The sequence below is a fragment of the Eleutherodactylus coqui genome, chromosome 12 (genome assembly GCF_035609145.1).
Source record: "Eleutherodactylus coqui strain aEleCoq1 chromosome 12, aEleCoq1.hap1, whole genome shotgun sequence".
NCBI lineage: Eukaryota > Metazoa > Chordata > Amphibia > Anura > Eleutherodactylidae > Eleutherodactylus > Eleutherodactylus coqui.
Window position 1 is genome coordinate 44,793,833 of NC_089848.1, and position 19,193 is coordinate 44,813,025.

Consider the following 19,193-nt stretch of genomic DNA (forward strand, 5'->3'; position numbering starts at 1 on the left):
GCCCCAAGTGCAAGCAGAGCATTGCATCCCAGAGCCCCAAGTGCAAGCAGAGCATTGCAACCCAGTGCAGGCAGAGCATTGCAACCCAGCGCAAGCAGAGCATTGCATCCCAGAGCCCCAAGTGCAAGCAGAGCATTGCAAGCCAGCGCCCCCAGTGCAAGCAGAGCATTGCAAGCCAGCGCCCCCAGTGCAAGCAGAGCATTGCATCCCAGCGCCCCCAGTGCAAGCAGAGCATTGCATCCCAGCGCCCCCAGTGCAAGCAGAGCATTGCATCCCAGCGCCCCCAGTGCAAGCAGAGCATTGCATCCCAGCGCCCCCAGTGCAAGCAGAGCATTGCAACCCAGAGCCCCCAGTGCAAGCAGAGCATTGCATCCCAGCACACCTAGGCCATGCAGAGCATTACATACAAGCGAACTCACAGCCTCCAGGCCATGCAGAGCATTGCATCCCAGTGCATTCTTCAACTCACTCCAGTACTGCAGAGCATCACCTGTGTAGAAGGAGAGGTCCCCCGGTCCCACCCGGCGCTGTGGCTCACCTCGGGTGTAGATCTCAGACCGTCCTAGACCCCAGCAGCCTGGACACCGGCTCTTCTCCGCGGCTCCCAACAACTCGGGCAGAGAAGACTTCCTAGCGGGGCGTGGCCTCCCCGCAGGGGTCTGGTCACGTGGGCGTGACATCAGTGAGGTCCTGCAGCCGCTGGTGTCCAGCATCCACCTTGATGTGAACGCAGGAGAGTCGGGAGCTCCGTCTGCTCCCGGCCGTCCACCGAGCCGCTTCCCTCCCTTCCCATGTAAATGGCTTCATTCCCGGAGTCGGACTTCCAGCTGTGCCCGCTGTGCAAGGAGATGTGCGTGTCGTCCGTCTCCCCGTCCGGCTCGTCGTCCTCGTCCTCCTCGCAGGCGTCCAGCAGTAGCAGCATTAACGGCATCCTGGGCTCGGCGCCCCGCCGGCTGCACGTCCTGCCGTGCCTCCATGCCTTCTGCAAGCAGTGCCTAGAGGGGCACCGGAGCCCCGCCGACTCCCTGCAGCTGCACTGCCCGGTGTGCGACCACAAGGTCTTCATGTCCGACGGCGGCATGGACGCGCTGCCCTCCGCCACCTTCCTGCACCTCAGCAACCTGCTGGACGCGGTGGTGGGAGCAGCCGACGAGCCGCACAGCCGCCAGGGAGGAGGAGGGAGAGGCGGCCGGCGGCAGCCCCGTCCCCGCTCCGCTTCCTGCTCGTCGTCCAGTCTCCTCCGCCGGGCGACCCCCAGCCAGGCTGAGCCGCGCTGCTCCTCCTGCGACGAGGGCAACGGTGCCAGCTCGCACTGCATGGACTGCCAGGAGAACCTGTGCGACAACTGCCTGCGGGCACACCAGCGGGTGCGGCTCACCAAGGACCACTTCATCGAGAGGTTCGCCGGCGCTGCCTCCCCCGCCTCCAGCGCTGCCACCACCTCGTCGTCCTCCTCGCCCTTCCAGGGCAATGCCTTCTCCATCCTGCCCATGTACCCGGAGCGGCTCGCCTACTGCCAGCAGCACAACGAGGAGGTGAGTCCTGCCGGGGGTGGCACAGCGTGGGCATATAGGGCAGCCAGCTGGAATAGATTATCCCTTGTGCCAGGGACAGTCTGGTAGCAAAGTTTCCAAAAACTGGATACATTTTGCAACTTTTTCATTCTAAAGTTTTTTGTTTGTTTTTTTTCTCTGTTCTTTTTTAAAGGGACCGTCCGCACTGTTGCGGTTTCACGTCTGCTAGAAACGTGCGTGTGAAAGCGCAGACTTATGAAACCCGCGCTCTCCAATGGTTTCATTGCGATGTTTTCCGTCATGTGATGTACAGCGAAAAAAATCGGGGCGTGTCGTAACTTTCTGCATTTTTGCTTAGTTTTTTTTCTTTCCAATTTTCCCGATGGAGACTCCTTTTTATCGCGACGTACCAACTTGCAATTTTCGTGTGATGTTTTTAACATTAGACAGTACTATTGTCTTTCTTGCGAGAAACACGTGAGAAAACTGCGAGCGGCGGCGATGGTTTTGAGAGATAAAGCGGCGCTGACACTCAGACATCTCATGAGCAAAATTGCGATATTGTCGCAATTTTCTTGTGGCGATATTGCGATCACCCGTGAGAGACCGGCCTCAAGTAAAGATTTTACGTTTTTGAAATCGTACGTGCAGTATCCATTTTCATCTATTTTTATTTTTATTTTTTTTCCCTTCTTAAATGTAGTATAACACCTTTCTTTCCCCCCCCCCCCCCTCCCTTGATCACAAGTATACGGTACGGCCGGCCTCACATGGGCAGAAGCAGATTTACATATTTGCACAGTCGGGGTTGCGTTTTTGTAACTTTTTTTTTTTTTTTGCATGCACAAACAGACCTGCTCATTGATGTGAATGGGCAATTAAAGGTTCGTTTTTATTGTGCTTTAATTCATTTAATGTGGATTTATTTATTTATTTTTTTTGTGGACAATGTGCAAGTAATTAAAATGTGCTGCGTATTTGCACAGGAAATGCGCACGCCAACTACTCATGTGAACGAACCAATAGAAATCGCTGGGTTCTGTTAATTGCCTATTGCTCATATTTTGCACAACTAGTATGCAGCACAAATGTGTTTGTGAATAAGCCCCTAGGCACTCGCTTGGGTATTTCCATCACTCCCATTGAAATGAATGGAGTGCTAAGGACGCATGCTCGGCCAGTGCTTCGTTCAGAGTGACGTCACTGCTGGGGAAGAAGAAACCCCCGCAGTGACAGGAGAGAACCGGACACGGGAGTTCCGTTCTTGAGATCAGCGATGAGCCCCCCCCCCACTGATTAACAAGTTATACCCACTCCTGTGAATAAGGTATAACTTGTCCTGATAAAGCCCCTATGACTGCTAAACACGCTCTTTATACTGCAACCCGTAGGTGTGCCCCATAACTGGTGACGGGTAAGGTGGCACCTGGTGTAACCGGCCTCTTTGTTCAGTCAGTCTTTGGATTCTGCAGAATTGAACCATAATCGTTTGGTTTACATGCTGCCAACAATTGGATGATAAGCAGATATAATACTGTTCATTGGATGTTGGCATAAGTCATAGTTGCTTTGTGTAAAAAGTAGCTGTTCACAGACCCAGAATGGGCAATATTACTCCTAATTAACCAATGATCGACTGATGAAATATTATCTGTCAGCGAACTAGTTAATCTGTTCCAACGACTAAAATGACCCTAAAATAAGGCAGTTGTTCCATCCAGTCTTTTCCAGTTCTATGGAACTAGAGGATTTCCGATCCTTAAAGGGGCAGAGATGGTAACATTCATTTTTCCATCCAATGTGATTGTTTTAGTAACAACAAAGAAAAAATGTAAACAAGTCCAACAAATTGGTTAGAATTGATGAATTTACATAACAATTCCCGTTAATTGTCATCCTTGGGATCGCTAATGATTTTTCCACCTAAACCCTGAAGTTGGGTTTTAATCACCATCAGATAACTCTGGCTATTTCCTGACTCGGGGTGTAATGTCCTCTTTGGGGTTTTCGTTTAGTTCTGTTCTGATTCGAATTTTCCTCAGAATTAAAATTAAATTTTAATCTGTGTTTTCCCTTTTTTTTTTTTTTTAAAATAACATTTTGATTGATCCGCTCATTCATCCGCACGCAGAATGCTGCTGATGGGGGAGTTGGACCCTTTTTTTCCCTTTTGTATTCCTCACAGTAGAGTTGAATCTGTTACAGTGCCAGCTCCCCCCTCCTCTTGTTTGGCCGTTCATAATGGAGCAATTTATTCTGTATTGTTGTGGAGTTTGTGTGTGGCCCGGGAGCCCGGCAATCCTGTAAAATATATGAAATGGGAACAGAAGAAAGCCATTGTCTATCAGAATGTACCATAGTCTGATATGTAACCAAGTATATTTGCGCCCTCTCTGGTTATTTACAGTCTGATTACCGTGGGCGTGGCTGTTATACGCTGTAATCTTAGTATTGCGTGGGCGATATTCTTGCATGTTTCCAACATCTCTACTAATAGTCGATTGTCACTTATTTCCATATGGCTGTATTAATACCTCTTGCCTCTAATTCTATATGAATGTATTCGGCATATGAAGGGTTAATCGTGTTTATTCCCTATGTATAAATGCAGTTTTAAATAAAATTATACAGTTTTGCAAATCATTGTAGTTAATTTTTGTTTAACATCTGAAGGAAAGATTACGTTTAATGATCTGATTGTGAAGTATGATCCCTACATGTGGACTAAATCACTTACTGATTCGTTACATCTTGTATCCTACTTGAGTTGTGGAATCGTTTCATGTATTTAGGGGGGATTTATAGTTTCACAGTAGAGAAATGGTTGATTCTGTCGGTGGAAATATTTACTTGTAATCCTTTTAGTTTTTGGTTAATCTGCATTTCCCTGTAGATGTTTCTCTAGACGCCGGTCTACTGAGAGGTGCAGAGCTGGCAGTTCTCTGTAGGGATCTGCTCTAGTTGATACAGAGGAGAGCAAAATCTGATTTTTCTCAGTAAAGAGAAACAAAGTAATCTTGTAGATATGATACCTTTTTAATGGCTAACAAAAAGAGAATCTTACAGCAAGCTTTAGAATCTTCTTGGCATAATGCCTGAAGTGTCTGATCTACAAGATTACTTTTTCATCCAATCACATTGTGCTATATTGTTAGCGTTTGTATAAAAATCCTTCGTCAGATTTGTGGCTTCATGCATGAAACGAAGTTTGATGGTAAATGTTCACTATTACAGGGCATCATGCAGACGTTCTCTCACCCAGTATTGTGCAATGTACGTGTTAAGGCTCTTCTACACGGAACGAAAATCGTTCAAATGAGCGAAAATTAAAGTTGTTCTGTGTAAATGCAGCAAACGATCGAATTATAAACTGATCGTTTTTCGTTGATTAATTTTAAAACGGGCATAAAAATCCTTGTTGGCTCGTTTACCGATCCTCCTCATTGACGTATGCAGTGAATGTGAACGAGCCAACAATGGGTCTGCCTGTATAAGCAGGCTTCCTCAGTCAGATAAAATGACTTAATTGTAATCTTGTACTTTACGCAAAAAAATGGAAACAGTTTATTCTAAAACTTCAGATATTTCTGAATTGTGTAAAGAAATGTAAATTGCCAACAGTTCTGTGGACTTGCATGCAGCAGTCCTCGTTGTAGTTCTATGTGATGTCTTGTCTGAGCTTTCTGTGTAATGATTGAGATGCCACAGATAAGGGAGCGCAATGACTCTGTAGATCTAAGGTTGAATACATGGAATGACTAAAACAGTGTAGATGAATATTTGGAACACCTATTCCTATCTGCATGTAGTTATAGCGGGAATGAAGCATTATTTCTAGTTGCATTTTAGGTGGGCTCCCTCCATGGTTTTCGGTTTTGCACTGCTTTCGGTTGTCTGATATCCATGCCAGTATCAGCTTTGACAGTATCAAAGTTGCACATATGGCACCGACATTCTGCAGAGCTGTAAAGATTCTCAGCGATCCCTTCCTTCAACGATGCTCACATTTTCCTATCTCAAACACAGACATTTGGGTTCACTGACCTTTGTATAAAATTGGCCAGTTGTAATGTTGAGGGAATGTCGGAAGAGTATCTGTAGGAAACGCACAAACCTAAGAATGGTAATTGTGCAGAAAACACAAATCTTCATAAGTTGTTCTTATTGCAGACCCTTCTCAGGCAGCACAGTTTTTGCATACACTAGCCATTACATGCAGAAGAGACGTCCTCCTACCAGTCCTGACCACGTGTATGCCCACTAACGTTGCATAGATACATAAAGTGATAGGTTTTATAGATGGAGAATATGCAATATCACATATCCAATATACAGCAATTGAACTTCTGATATGACTAGTTGTAGAACTGGACTAAAACATACTTGTATTCTTTACTCAGAGTTGTTCAGTTGTAATCGGAGGAGGATGATATTGCTGGGGTTTCTCTGGTAGTCGGTGTGTCCACCTTGCTTGTTAAACCAGTTTGGAGTCCCCAGGCTGAAACTTTTAGGCGTTTATTACCCACATGCCCTTCAGCCTTTCTGCCCAGGTATTGTTACTCTCTTCCAGTTGTAGTCATAAATCTTTTGGCTCTGGAGCATTTGGATACAAGTTGTATAAGTTGCCCTCACTCTATTACAACAGGCTTATAATAAAATATTACCTAGTAATGGAAAGTAATAACTTGGCGCCAACATCTTCCCAGCACAAGGGAAACCGTAAACGTGAATGTAAATCCTGCTAAAGCTAAACACTGAGGCTCCCATCCAGTCTGGCTGGTATTCTATGGAACAGATTTTGGTACAATTTGGGGACAAACTCTTGTTTTAATAGTTGCTCTTATAGTATATACATTGTAGAATGTTTGGTAACACATCTGTAACGCCGTGCAGGTTACATTTTATACTCCAGCAGGAAAGTGCAAACACATTGGAACTAACTAACTCCTGCCCGTACAAGTGTGGGCGCTCTAAAGGGAATGGGCTGCGCTCACTTTTTGCGTATTTTGTTGCGTTTTTTTTTTTTTTTTTTGTTTCTGAACAGTGAAAAAGCATCAAAGCCTCATGCAGTTCATTAAAATGCCTGCATTGTTAAGCACATGGTTTTTAAAAAGGTATGTTTTTCAATAAAATGTTTTTTTTTTTTTTTGCTGCGGTTCAAACTCACAATGCACCAAAAAATGTGAACTCAGCGTAGGTGTTGTATTTTAAGGGGTGAGGAAAGGGGAATCCCTGTAGCCAAATATTTCGCCAGGCACACCCCCATTGACTATAATGGGGGTCCGCCAACTTTCTGCTCAGCTGCCTGGTTTTGGAATGGAAGATGAAGCGCTGCATGCAGCATGCCGGTATTAGCAGCTGGATCTGCGATGGAACCTCCAGCTGGAGGGACACTTCTGAAACTGGTTTAAAAGAAGAATCTGTTGCCCACAGCAGCCAATCACCATGCAGCTTTAATTTTAGTGGTCTGGTAAAATGAAAGCTGTGCTGTAATTGGTTGCTATGGACAGCAGATCTTTTAGACAGATTCACAAATCTGCCCTAATGTGTGGAATAACAGGCGTCTGAAATGAAGAGCAAGACCGGTCTCTCACAAACTGATTTGAATTGCGGTTTCCGCAATCTCGTCGCCCAAACAGTTCTCACGTGACGGCACAAGAAAATGTCGCCTGATGGTTAACTGGTACAGTGAATGATTTGCGAGCTAATGGCTTATCTCCTTGTATAAACAGTACAAGCGAACTGTCACTGTTCCATGTAAAGGCACTCTCGGACAACAGAACAGAGGATACAAATCTTTCCTATTAAATCTTGGTAGACTGAAGTGGAGAGTTTAGTTTAGGTTCAAATGGACTTGGATAGCTACAATAGCCCCATAGTAATTGTGATCCCTGTACCTCCAGGAAGTACTTTATATCACTCCTCAGCTCCAGTCCGGCTGATTATTAGAGACACTGACCCCTGACCTCTCCTCACCCCGCCATCTGCATTACAGCACCTCCTGTACACAGCACAGAGCCTGGGGGAAGGGTCAGAGGTCAGTCTCTGATAATCAGCAGCAGCCAGACCGGAGCTAAAGAGTGAAGGCAAAGTACTACTACTTGGTGGTCCTAATCACACAGAGGACAAAAGCACTGTGCCCAATCATTATGGAAGCAGTTAGAGGGGTCTGGCGCTGCCTGACCCTCCTGACATCGGACCAAAAGATGGGCGCACGCCTTTTTGTAAGATTTTTTTTTTTTCTCTTCTTTTGCAAGTCTGAAAAATGTGGTAGTTACAGCTTTGAAATTTTTTTTATTTTTTATCTGAAGCTGTGATTTTACAACTTCCGTCACATTTCTGATTGAAACTAATATGTTACCAGACTTCTTTATTAAGGTATCTTCTGGATGGGTAAAGGCCCGTTTACAGGTAAGGATTATCACTCAATATTCGTTCAAACGAAGAAATTTTGAGCGATACTCGTTCAGTGCGAATGCAAAAAAAATCGCTCACTTGTCCGTGGCTGCTTCACATGACTTTTCCGTCTGCTTAAAAAAAACCTTGTTTGCTCTAGTCCCATGTAAAAGCTCCCTGCTCAGCGCTTCTCATAGGAGGTGAAGCACGGAGCGAGAAGTCCACCACAAGTCTTTTAGTTTAAACGCTCGGCACAAGGGCTGACTACTTCAGCGGTGACATCAGCGCTCATGCAGTCGCTTAAGACTGTTGGCCCATGTAAAAGGACCTTAAAGGTTGCGCAGGCAATTTGCCCATAATGGGCACTGATCAATCTGTGCTCATTTAAAGGGATTTCTAACTCCTGGCAGTATGACCTCCTCTATATAACTAAAGATGAGCTGTAATACAGTTACAATTTCAGGCTGACCTTACACAAGTGCCTTTGTCGCTCGTGTAGTAGTGCTAATTGCCGAGTTGAACCTCCACTTGCAGGTTCAGCCTGGTAGTTGTCATGAAGCCGTATGCGCTAGTAGCAGCCAACTGGCGGTCGTTTAACAGTATCCTACTTCTATTCCTACCTTAACAAAACCTGTGGTCCGATGCACGTTTCAGTACTCGCACAGTAACATGGACACAAAACCACAACAGCCAACAAATCATTGCATTGATGATGTTAGTTTGTACCAAAACAGTTATTTTCCAGCACCTGCCCAGTGCAAAGGGTCTTTAATGTGAACCTACCTGGACTATCCAACGTGGCTGCATAGCTCCTCTGACTGCCTGATGCACACGCTGCATTGGCAGTCGAAAGGCACCTTCCATCAAAGTACCCGTCTACCATGTGTAAATATGGCCACCGACAAGGTGAAAAGCGACGACTTTTTCTTTTTTTTTTGGTAAAGGCTCATTTACACGCAAAGACAAACGATTGAAAGATTGACAGTTTTAGTGATCATTTTGCTTCAAGTACTAATGGGCAATCGCTTATATGCCAGCGGTTTAATTAATTTTATTTATTTATGATCGTTGCGTGTAAATGGGCCTCAGGTTCAAAGGAAACTTTTTTTTTTTTTTTTTTTTGGGGGGGGGGGGGGGGTGAAAAGTCAGTCATTCATATTTGAATAACTTGCAAGCAAATTTCACTGAAGATCTCCTCTGCGAATGATATCTGGGCAAATCACTAAAGTATCATCGCTCTGCGTAAAAGCCAACTAACACCCGCCGTTCTTAAGCTTCAACTACTTTTCTGAGCAACTATTTTAGCAATAGTTGCTTCCTGTAAAGTTCCCTTAAGACTCTACACGCTGCTTAATGGAGCAGTGCTTGGTGCCCACTGAAACCTTGCACTACCATAGAGCCAATATTCCAACTCCTTGCAGCTGTTGTCCTTGGTCAAAAGAAAGGCAAATGTCAAAAATGGAACCCTCATGTTTCATTTACACTGGACGACTGTTGGCTAAATGATCGGCCTCAGCGGGTTACGTTACCGCTAGATAGCGCTTGTGCAGAGCGTTTAGACAGCCGGATCACCGCTGTAGTATCGCTCGCTTAGGGCTTCACATTCTATTTGAAGTGCTGAGCGGGGAGCATTTACACGCAGCAAGAAGTCGGTGAACCAGCGATGATTTTTAGGCTGGTTGAAACTGAGCGACAAACGAAAAGTAAACTAATGGTGGCTTTATTAGAAGTAATGATTGCCACGCATTTTCATTGGTTTGAACAAATTTTGCGCAAAACCTTTTAGAGGTAGGATTCTATCTCTCCCGCCTCCTGGGGTGTTGGATCAACTCTTCAGCTGACTTTTTTTTTTTTTTTCTTAATTTTTATTTTTTGCCTTTTTTGTGTGTGTGTAATGTTGCAATTCTCACTTTTTTTCCTCTGTCGCCCTTTTGTAAACTGCTACATTCATTGATGGGGGAATCTTAAGCTGTGGGGTCCTTTTTCACAGCCTTAAAAAGCCCGGAATATTCCTTCTTGTTGTGATAGTTGGCACCAGTGTGTCTGTTTTCCAAGCATTCCTTGAGCAATGTCTCTGCATTTAGAGTAATGAGCTCAAACTCCATTGTCCAAGAGTCAATAAATTCCTTCAGGGTTCTATTTCCTTGAGGTAAATAAACAGAACTTCAAAGATGTGAAGATTTTAACCTCTTGAGGGCCAGGGCAGTCCTACGAATTCCTGGACTGTGTGTCACATACCTTCGTTATGTCTGGTCTCGGCTCTTGGACGCTGGCATGTTCTTCAGTTGTGCTTGAGTAATGATGAGGTAAATGTAAATTATGGAACAGTCAGGACGCCTACAAATTTACAACTTTCCCACAACTTCTAGGGTCATTGTTTTCTCTTGATGTCTATGAAACTTAAAGTTCTTGTTACACAGGCTGCTTTTTGTACCTGAGTGCCCATTCGCCCAACCATAGGGTGGTTTAAAAGGACTAAGGATAAGCAAAAGTGATGACTTGTCGTGCATTACACAATTTAGGTGGAGATGTTTGGCGAAAACTGTCCAGCATGGAGGTGGAGGGGTTAGTGATTTGGGCTTGTCTTGTATCCACAGGACGTGGGCATATTGCAGTGATTGAGTCGACCATGAACACTTGGGTATATCAAAAATATTCTAGAGTCAAACATGTGGCCATCTAGTGAAAAGCTTGGCCAAAATTGGGTCGGGCAACAACACAGCGATCCCAAGAACACCAAGTCTGTGTCAGAATGACTAAGAAAGGAATCAAGCTGTTGCAATGGCCCAGTCAAAGTCCAGACCTGAACTCCATTGAAATGCTGTGGTGGGATCCTTAGGCCGGGCTCACACAGTAGGTGATGCCCATTAAGTACTACAGAATGTGTTGGCGCCACATAAATCTGTTTGTGGCAGTTTCTTTCGTTTGCCCCAGAAAAAAGCACATTGGTGGTTGAAGGATGGAGCAAAAAATAACTTTACTAGACATCAAAGTGGGGTGGTTGGTATATTTTCTGACACCCCTATGTAATATTGTAGAGAGAGATGGCAAAAATGCTTCTCACATCCTATAGATGTTGTGATAATGTAATTGTATCACCACTGAGATACAGAATTGGCACCGTACTTCACTCTTATTATTCTATAAGGGAAAATTCAATATTGTTGAAGCTGTGATGCCTTTTAAAAGTGATCACAGAAGTGGCCCAACATATTTGGTCAGCATATGACTTTACCAGATAGGAGTATGTTTAATGATCCATGTCCTGAAGGTAACACCTGGAGGCACACCGGACCCTTCCCCAGCGGGTCTACAGAACCAAATGAACAATACTTCTAGAGGAGATGACCATATACCGGCCTTTAGTGAAAATGGCACCATCTTTATTCTCCCCCCAATTCTGCATGAAATATGGCATACAAGGGCATAGTATGGACCCATTTATTTTAGACCTGACTTATTAGGGCACCGTACAACTTGGAACCTGATAAACTTGAGCGGACCCTGAGATGTGAAGTATGGCAGTGTTGTTGTGGGCACCAAGAAATGATCCTGACTTAATCATATCTATACACTTCTATGGACCCGATGTGCACTAAGTGTTTGTATCTTGGTATTAGTGTATCTTGACGCCACCAGGAAGCTAGGGGTTTGAGAGGACTTGAATGCAGGCAAGCCCCTGTCACACCCCTAGCTCCCGATTGGCTAGTTGTCAAAAGTCCTAACAGCACAGTGTTTAGTACATGCTAGGCGTACAAGATACAGTAATACCTGCATCCACCGCCGCTGTTAACCCATTATGTTAAAACTGGAGCCGGCTGGGACATTCCCACGGGCCTCGGTAAGGGGAGGGCAGAGGTCAGTGCTGCAGGGAGCCACGGTGCCGACGCAGGGGACTGTTACAGCAAAAAGAGTGACAGGGAGAAGCCGCCGGAGGCGGCACAGTGCCACCGGTGCAGCGCTGGCCCCATTCACTGTAGAGATGCAACCAGTAGCCTGCTGCCGCAGACGCCGCTGGGGACACTCACATTAAGAAGAAGCCGGTGCAGCGCTGCCCACTATCATCTTACCGCTGCTGCCGGGAGGCCGCAAGCGCCGCCAGGTACTGTGCCAGCAGGAAGAGTCAGAGGAAGAAGTCGCCGCCGGTGCAGTGCTGCTGGGTGGAGGCTGCTGCCGCCTACAGTCACAGCGGGGCCAGCAACACATGTGATATACTCACTTGAGGAGACCGCTGTGCATTGCTGACTTCCAGGACCTGCTGTGAGGGTGACTAATAACAGCCTATCAAGAACAGTGGGCATCAACCCCCTGTCAAGCAGGCAGTATCTTTACATAACCCACACTTCAGGTGGCGTCAAGATACACGAATACCTCTTATCTTATATATGCAAGATCGCCTGTGAAGGCAGAAAAAAAAGTTTCAGAGTTGGGGGTGATAAACTATAACTGCAAAAAAAAAAAAAAAAAGTGGCTGTGCCAGTTCTATCAGGGTAAGAATTGGGTTATCTATGTCAGCATCAACGAATGTGGCCCTCCCTGTAGTTTCAATTAATAAGCCTGCCATATGCTGCGCCCCGCTCCTGTGCTTGATCTATTGAAAGGATTTGTCTTGCACGTTGAAATCAATCATAACTCTCGCTAGTTTTAAAGGAAACCAGTCAGCCCCCTAAACTACTTTAATAGGAGCTCAAAGATGAAGGAACAGGGAATCGGGGGAGGAGTCTTGTACTCATCAAACCCCCCTGTTCCAGCGCTCTGCCCCCTCTATCCCCCATCCTGGAGAAATCGGCACCTACACAGTGACTTTTTTTTTTAAAAAGGTAAATGTCCCTTTATTTGGTTTAAATGTTTGTATCCTTCACATAAAGGAAGTGCTTGGTGAGGAATTCAGAATATTTTTTTTTCCTTTTTTTTGGACAAGCCATGCTCCCTCTTTGATCACCTACCCACATCATGACTAATGATCCTTTAAGACGGGACGAGCTGTCGGGCAAACTATGTCCGGTGGCCTGTCCCAGTGATGCCCGCTCCTGTGCCGTTACACAGGAGTATCGCTGGCATCACACACAGCATGGAGGAGAAGCGGGCCGGGGGGCGTTCTCCCCTGTCCGCCTCCATTCACAGTAAGCAGACAGCTGTTTAAAAAGTGACCGACTGCGGCTTACACAGAATGGAGCGTCATTCAGTTTTCTGTATGCTGAAACCAAACCATTCTCGTTCAGTTGCTGCATGCATTTACAGGGGGCGACTATCGTACAGATTCTAATGCGAGCGCAGGAATCTGAGCGATATCAGTCCTGTGTATAAGGGCCAAAACATCCACAACCTTCAGTTTCACACCATTGTCATAGCTACGGATTTAAATTATATATGGAGGGCCTTGTTCGTCTGGTTAGTGGCAAAACCTCAAAATGTAACTGAACCTGTTATCTTGCACAGCTCCTGGCTAAAACTTTGAAATTCTTCTAGTTTCCACAGAAAAAATAAAAAAATATTTTGAGACCAAGTAGTGGTTCTAAAGTGCACCGCAAGATCAACCTCAGTGTTCCTACCTGCACTATAAGTCCTTATGTTATTGAATGGGGAAGGGGTTGTACAACTCTGACAACCTCTTTAAACCTGTTTATAGAAATGCTAGATGATAACTGATATGCTAGGTGTAAAGTAATTGTACACGGTCAACTGCTGCGTCTAGAGATTTCGGGCAGCTTTGTGGGTGTTCTCGTTTAAACCAGTGAAGGTGAACAATAATTGACCGACTGATGAACAATAAACGTTCTCTTCTCATTGGTGGCTCATTCACTAATGGGTGTTATTACTGATCGTTAAGTCGTTCCCAGGGCCGTTTACACGGGGCGGTTATCGCTCAAAATTCGTTTAAAGGAAGAAAGCCGCGTTGGAGCATCTGCATGGATATAGCAGCGATGGGAGAGCTGGAGGAGGACGGCATGCACTGCTCCCCCCCCACTAACCGCCTTATCTAGATGAAAGGCTCCTGTCACCTGGCAGATCCTTGCTCCAAAGTACACGGCTATCTCTATATTTACATAGCGAGATAACGGCAGCAGACATCCTGACAGCCCTGATAAGGAGGGCACCACTGCGCATGCCTCATATAGACAGGGGCAGCCAGCTGTATGCATGCTCCCAAGGTCCCGGACATGGAGCCGAACTGGTCAGAACTGCGCAACACCGCCGCCGCTGCGGTGGCCATAAAGCCTGACGGCATGCCAGCTGGACAGCCTTATAGAAATGTATAGAGACTAGGACAAGTTGGAAGAAAGCTCCCAAAGGGTAATATTTGAGTTGCCCTAACTTGAGATGGAATTGACAAGATGGGAATAATCTTTTAAGGAATATATTATGTTTTGTCTAATAAGTGACCAGTGTATAACGCTGAGCGCCAACGACCCTTTCACAATTGGAGCTTCCCTGTATGGATAGAAGACGTTGTTGGACTGCAGTAAAAAAATCAAATAAAGCAAATAGCAAATGTATAGTTTTTGTTTTTTTTAAATTTATAGCGTTTTTTTTTTCCACTGCGACTTCGATGCATTTTTTTTTTCTGATTGTCAATGGGACTTTCTAATGTTAAAAACGCAACGCACCAAAAACGGTCGTTGCGTCGCGTTTCTAATATTAGAAAGTCCCACTGACAATTAGAAAAAAAAGCAGCGAATTCGCAGCAGGAAAAAAACCGCTAGTGGGTAGTCATCCTTAGGCGTTAGTCAATAACTTAATTCATGGAGTGTGAGTTTAGAGTTCCAAGCAGGGTATGTTGATTTTTTATTTTATTTATTTATTTATTTTTTTCCCTTTTCCCCAAATTTAAAAAAAAAACCTTTTTTGGTATGGAAATGACTCTTGGGGTCCTTCCACAATGGCCAATAAATCGTTTCCGCAGTGAGTGGGAATCTAAGTGATGATTCAGTGAAAATGCATGCTCGGACTGAACAGCAACCAAGAATTCGTATGATTCTCATTCGTCCAGTTTCTGTTCGCAGAAAGCTGAACGACGTATCGACCCATGTAAACAGGCAGTCTGTTACGGAACAGCAAGTCATCCAATGTTAAAGGGCCATTGGGGCCCATTTAGACGTAACGATTGTCGCTCAAATGAACAAAAGTGAGCGATAATGGCTGCATCTAAGCGCGGGCCGTCGTGCACTTTTCGTTTGTGTTTCAGCTTGCATAAAAATAATCAGCGGCCCGCTCACTTCTCGTCACCGCTCGGTGCTTCACCTAGGAATATGAAGTGCTGAACGAGAATAGAACAATTGTCAACTATCTGCCTGCCTAAACATTCTGGACGAGCGCCAACAAATCAGCAGAAGATGTCACTTGAGCGATCAAGCGAGAATCGTCCGGTGTAAAAGGGCCGTCGTTCTGCATTAAAGGCTAAATGTAGAGGACTGTGCGGTAGAGCCAAACACGTGGGACTATGCATGAGTACCGAATGCTCTAAAGTGGAGGCATGCGCACAATGGAATACAGGATGGTGGTTAGTAGATGTAAATGTACAACAATAGAAACAGTTATTTAATCTTAATTTAATTACCAGTGATTGCTTCAAGTCAAGTTGCTGGGGTGGGAATCTTTGTCTAGATGGGAGCTTTGAAATGGAGAGAAGAATCCAATTAACTCCTTATCTTGTTTTTCCAGCGCCTCCCCTGTTTGCAGAGTTAATTGGATGGCAGAACCTTTTCCTCTGGGTTCCGCTCTGCAGGTTTTCTCATTATTGGTGAGGTTATATGTCTCAGAACTGCGGCTCATTAGCTTTCTGAAAATATCATAAGTAGTCCTAATGTTTACACGCCGGATGTATCACAGCTGTGGATGGTCTTCTAATGCAGCCATAGTAATGTCACAGCAAGCAGGACGCTGGATTGGTACAGATCTATTGCACTTCCGGACTGGAACATCCATATCCTTAAAGCAAAATTAAACCGTGTTGGATTTGTGTCAGTTCTTGGAAGTATGGCTGACCATTCCCAGAGTATTGCCACATTACCAACAGCACACTTTATAGAATTTCGAGGTACCTCTGGTCATGATTCTTACCATGCCACTTAAAACAGCCCCAGACCATAACGGAACCACCGTACCCAACTGCTGGCACAACCCTCTCGGACTAAAGGCGTTCCCCAGGCTCCTCCACACCCATCTGACTTGAAGATGGAGTAATAAGTGTCTCCTGAGGATAGTTCCATTACTAGAGATGAGTGAGCCTTGCTCTTCTCGAGTAACTGCATTCTTGTCCGAGCGTGCTCGGGGGGAGAAAGATCTCTCTCTCTCCCCGCTTCCCCTTGCACGCTGAGACAAGAATGCAGTTATTTGAGAAGAGCGAGGCTCGCTCGAGTAACTGACTTATCCGAGCGTGCTCACTCATCTCTATTCATCACTATTAGATCTGTTGGGGTCTGCCACACAGGACCTCCGCTGATCAGCTGATGAGAAGGGGCTCTGACCATCCGGAGGACTCAAGGTTCCATCTGAGGTCTAGAATAGAACTTCAATATTGTAGGTCTGGAAAACTCCTCCTTTTCAGGAATTGTCATGAAGACTTCTCTGCTTCACTTGGGCTTTTGGATATCCTAGAGGAATGTTCTGCCCTCAGGACCCCCTTTATGCTAGAGAGCAGAGTTACTAATGGTGGCACTGGCAGCCCCAGCCTGTCCTTTTATGACATACTTGACCATTTTGACAAATGCCATATTACACTACATTGTATCTGCAGCGAACCCTGAAGGCTGAATGTTTGGCCAGAGGTGCTGCTTGAAATCGGACTCATCTGGATTAAAAGCTCTGGATACAGAGCTGCCATGGACTGTGACACGAGTGGGCGGCTTTATGGAAGCTAGGCTCAGTCTAGTAACCTTTTCATATGAATGAATTGGCATACGGTGGAACGATTTTTAACTTGAATTCACTTTTTAAATCAGAAGAAAGTTAGCAAAAGAGCCTTTTAATTTGATGTGTGTACTGGAGGGGAGGATAGTTCTGTAAAGCCTCTAATTGTAACACAATCTTGCTCACAAGTACATTTGTATCTCCGTAATGTTCTAGGAACTCTACATATTTTATGTACCCTTTTGGAGGCCAACATAATGAATATATACTTCTAGTTGCATAACTTCCTTCAATCCGCACAGACCTCCGATCATTTTGCACTGTTGAGATGCTGGCTAAGGAGCGTGCATGTATTGAAGATACAAACAAGTAGAATTGGTTAACCCATGAAAAATAGTTCAGATTGTTGCAAGTATCCCCATCCTGCTCCACCTTCAGTCACTGAACAATGCTCCTCTGGGTAATATGCAAATAAGGGAGATAAAACAATATCTCCACAGCGCCACCTATAAGGCAGCATTCCTGCAAGTTAATGTTGGACTCTTTATACAAGCCTTGGCTGGGAATTGAAAGCCACAGACTTAAAACACAGGAGTGATGGTCACCAATGCTGTTGGTCACTTATGCGCCCGACAGTTGTACCATATAAAGGTTCCTATAATTCTATGCTAGGTTCTGATTACTTAACCCCTTAGTGACCAAGCCTGTTTGCGCCTTAATGACCAGGCCAAATTTTGCAAATCTGACACGTGTCACTTTAGCATGGAAAAACACCAGAAAGGTTTTTCATATCCAAGCGATTCTGACATTGTTTTTTCGCCACATGTTGTACTTCATCTAGGCGGAAAAAAAAGACCGATAGAATTTGTTTATTTATTAAAAGCGCCAAAATTGGGAAAATTTTGAAAAAATCGTCATTTTTTTCACATTTCCAACTGCAATATCTCAAATATGTGCAAACATAATATAGAAATTTTTGTTAAGATATATATTTCCATCCGTTTATTTTTGGCGCACATTGGAAAAACTTTCTTTTTTTTTTTTAACCATTTAGGAGACTTACAAATTTAACATTACTTTTCAGCATTTTGAGGAACACTTTGTTTTCCTACACCAAACCAAGATTGGAGAGGCTCATAGGAGTCAAAATGATAGATACCCCCACAAGTGACCCCATTTTAAAAACTACACCCTTTAAGGTATTCACTGAGGGGTGTCATGAGTATTTTAACCCCACAGTTTTTTTTAGGAGTCAATGCAATTTAGAAGAGAAAAACTAAAATTTCATATTTTTGCATATATGTCATTTTAAAGACAGGACTTTTTTCTATAGTACACATGAAAATTAGGATTTGCACCCCAGAATGGATACCCCTGTTTCTCCCATGCTCAGAAACATAGCCATTGTGGCCCTAATCTTACGTCTGGATGCACCATGGGGCCCAAAATGAAAGGAGCAACCGGTGGCTTTCGGAACAGAAATTTTTGCTTGAAGGAGATTTAGGCACTATTGCCCACTTGTACAGCCATTGAGTAAGCAAAACGATGGAGAACGCCCACAAGTGACCCCATTCTGAAAAGTAGACCCCTTAACGAATTTATCTAGGGGTACGATGACTTTTTTGACTTCACAGTTTTTGAATGAATCTAAGCCAAGCAGAAGGAAAAAATTATGATTTTCATTTTTTGGGTAATTCTGTCATTTCAAAAGCAGTTTTTTTTTGTACCGCACATATATGAATGAAGACTTGCACCCCAAAATGGATACCCCTGTTTGTCCTGTGCTCAGAAACATACCCATTGTGGCCCTAGTATTACGTCTATGCACAATGGGGCCCAAAATGAAAGGAGCAACCGGTGGCTTTCGGAACAGAAATTTTGCTTGAAGGAGATTTAGTCCCCATTGCCCACTTGTAGAGCCATTGAGTGACCAAAATGATGGAGAACCCCCACAAGTGACCCCATTTTGAAAAGTAGACCCCTTAACGAATTTATCTAGGGGTACGATGACTTTTTTGACCTCACAGTTTTTGAATGAATCTAAGCCAAGCAGAAGGAAAAAATTATGATTTTCATTTTTTTGGCAATTGTGTCAATTTAAAAACTGTTTTTTTTGTACAGTGTACATAGGAATGAAGACGTTCACCCCAAAATGGATACCCCCGTTTGTCCCGTGTTCAGAAACATACCCATTGTGGCCCTAATCTACTTAAAGGAAACATAGCTAGGCCTATAATGGAAGGAGCACCCGTTGGATTTCAGGGTACAACGGAATAAATTCCAGTCCTCATTGCCCACTTGTAGAGCCATTGAGCGGCCAAAATGATAGAGAACCCCCACAAATGACCCCATTTTGAAAACTAGACCCCTTAACAAATTCATCTAGGGGTGTACTGCGTATTTTGACCCCACAATATTTGAATGAATCTAAGC

At 44.5% G+C, this 19,193-nt stretch overlaps 1 protein-coding gene across 1 annotated transcript in view; it reads left to right on the top strand.

The window, feature by feature from the left end:
- Positions 1-712: 712 nt before the first annotated feature.
- The window catches only part of TRIM71 (tripartite motif containing 71), a 56,669-nt gene continuing 38,188 nt past the window's right edge, over positions 713-19,193 (top strand). The window contains exon 1 of the mRNA XM_066584860.1: positions 713-1,535. Coding sequence (XP_066440957.1) covers positions 798-1,535 — 738 coding nt within the window. The 5' untranslated portion in view covers positions 713-797. The remainder of the gene's footprint in view (positions 1,536-19,193) is intronic.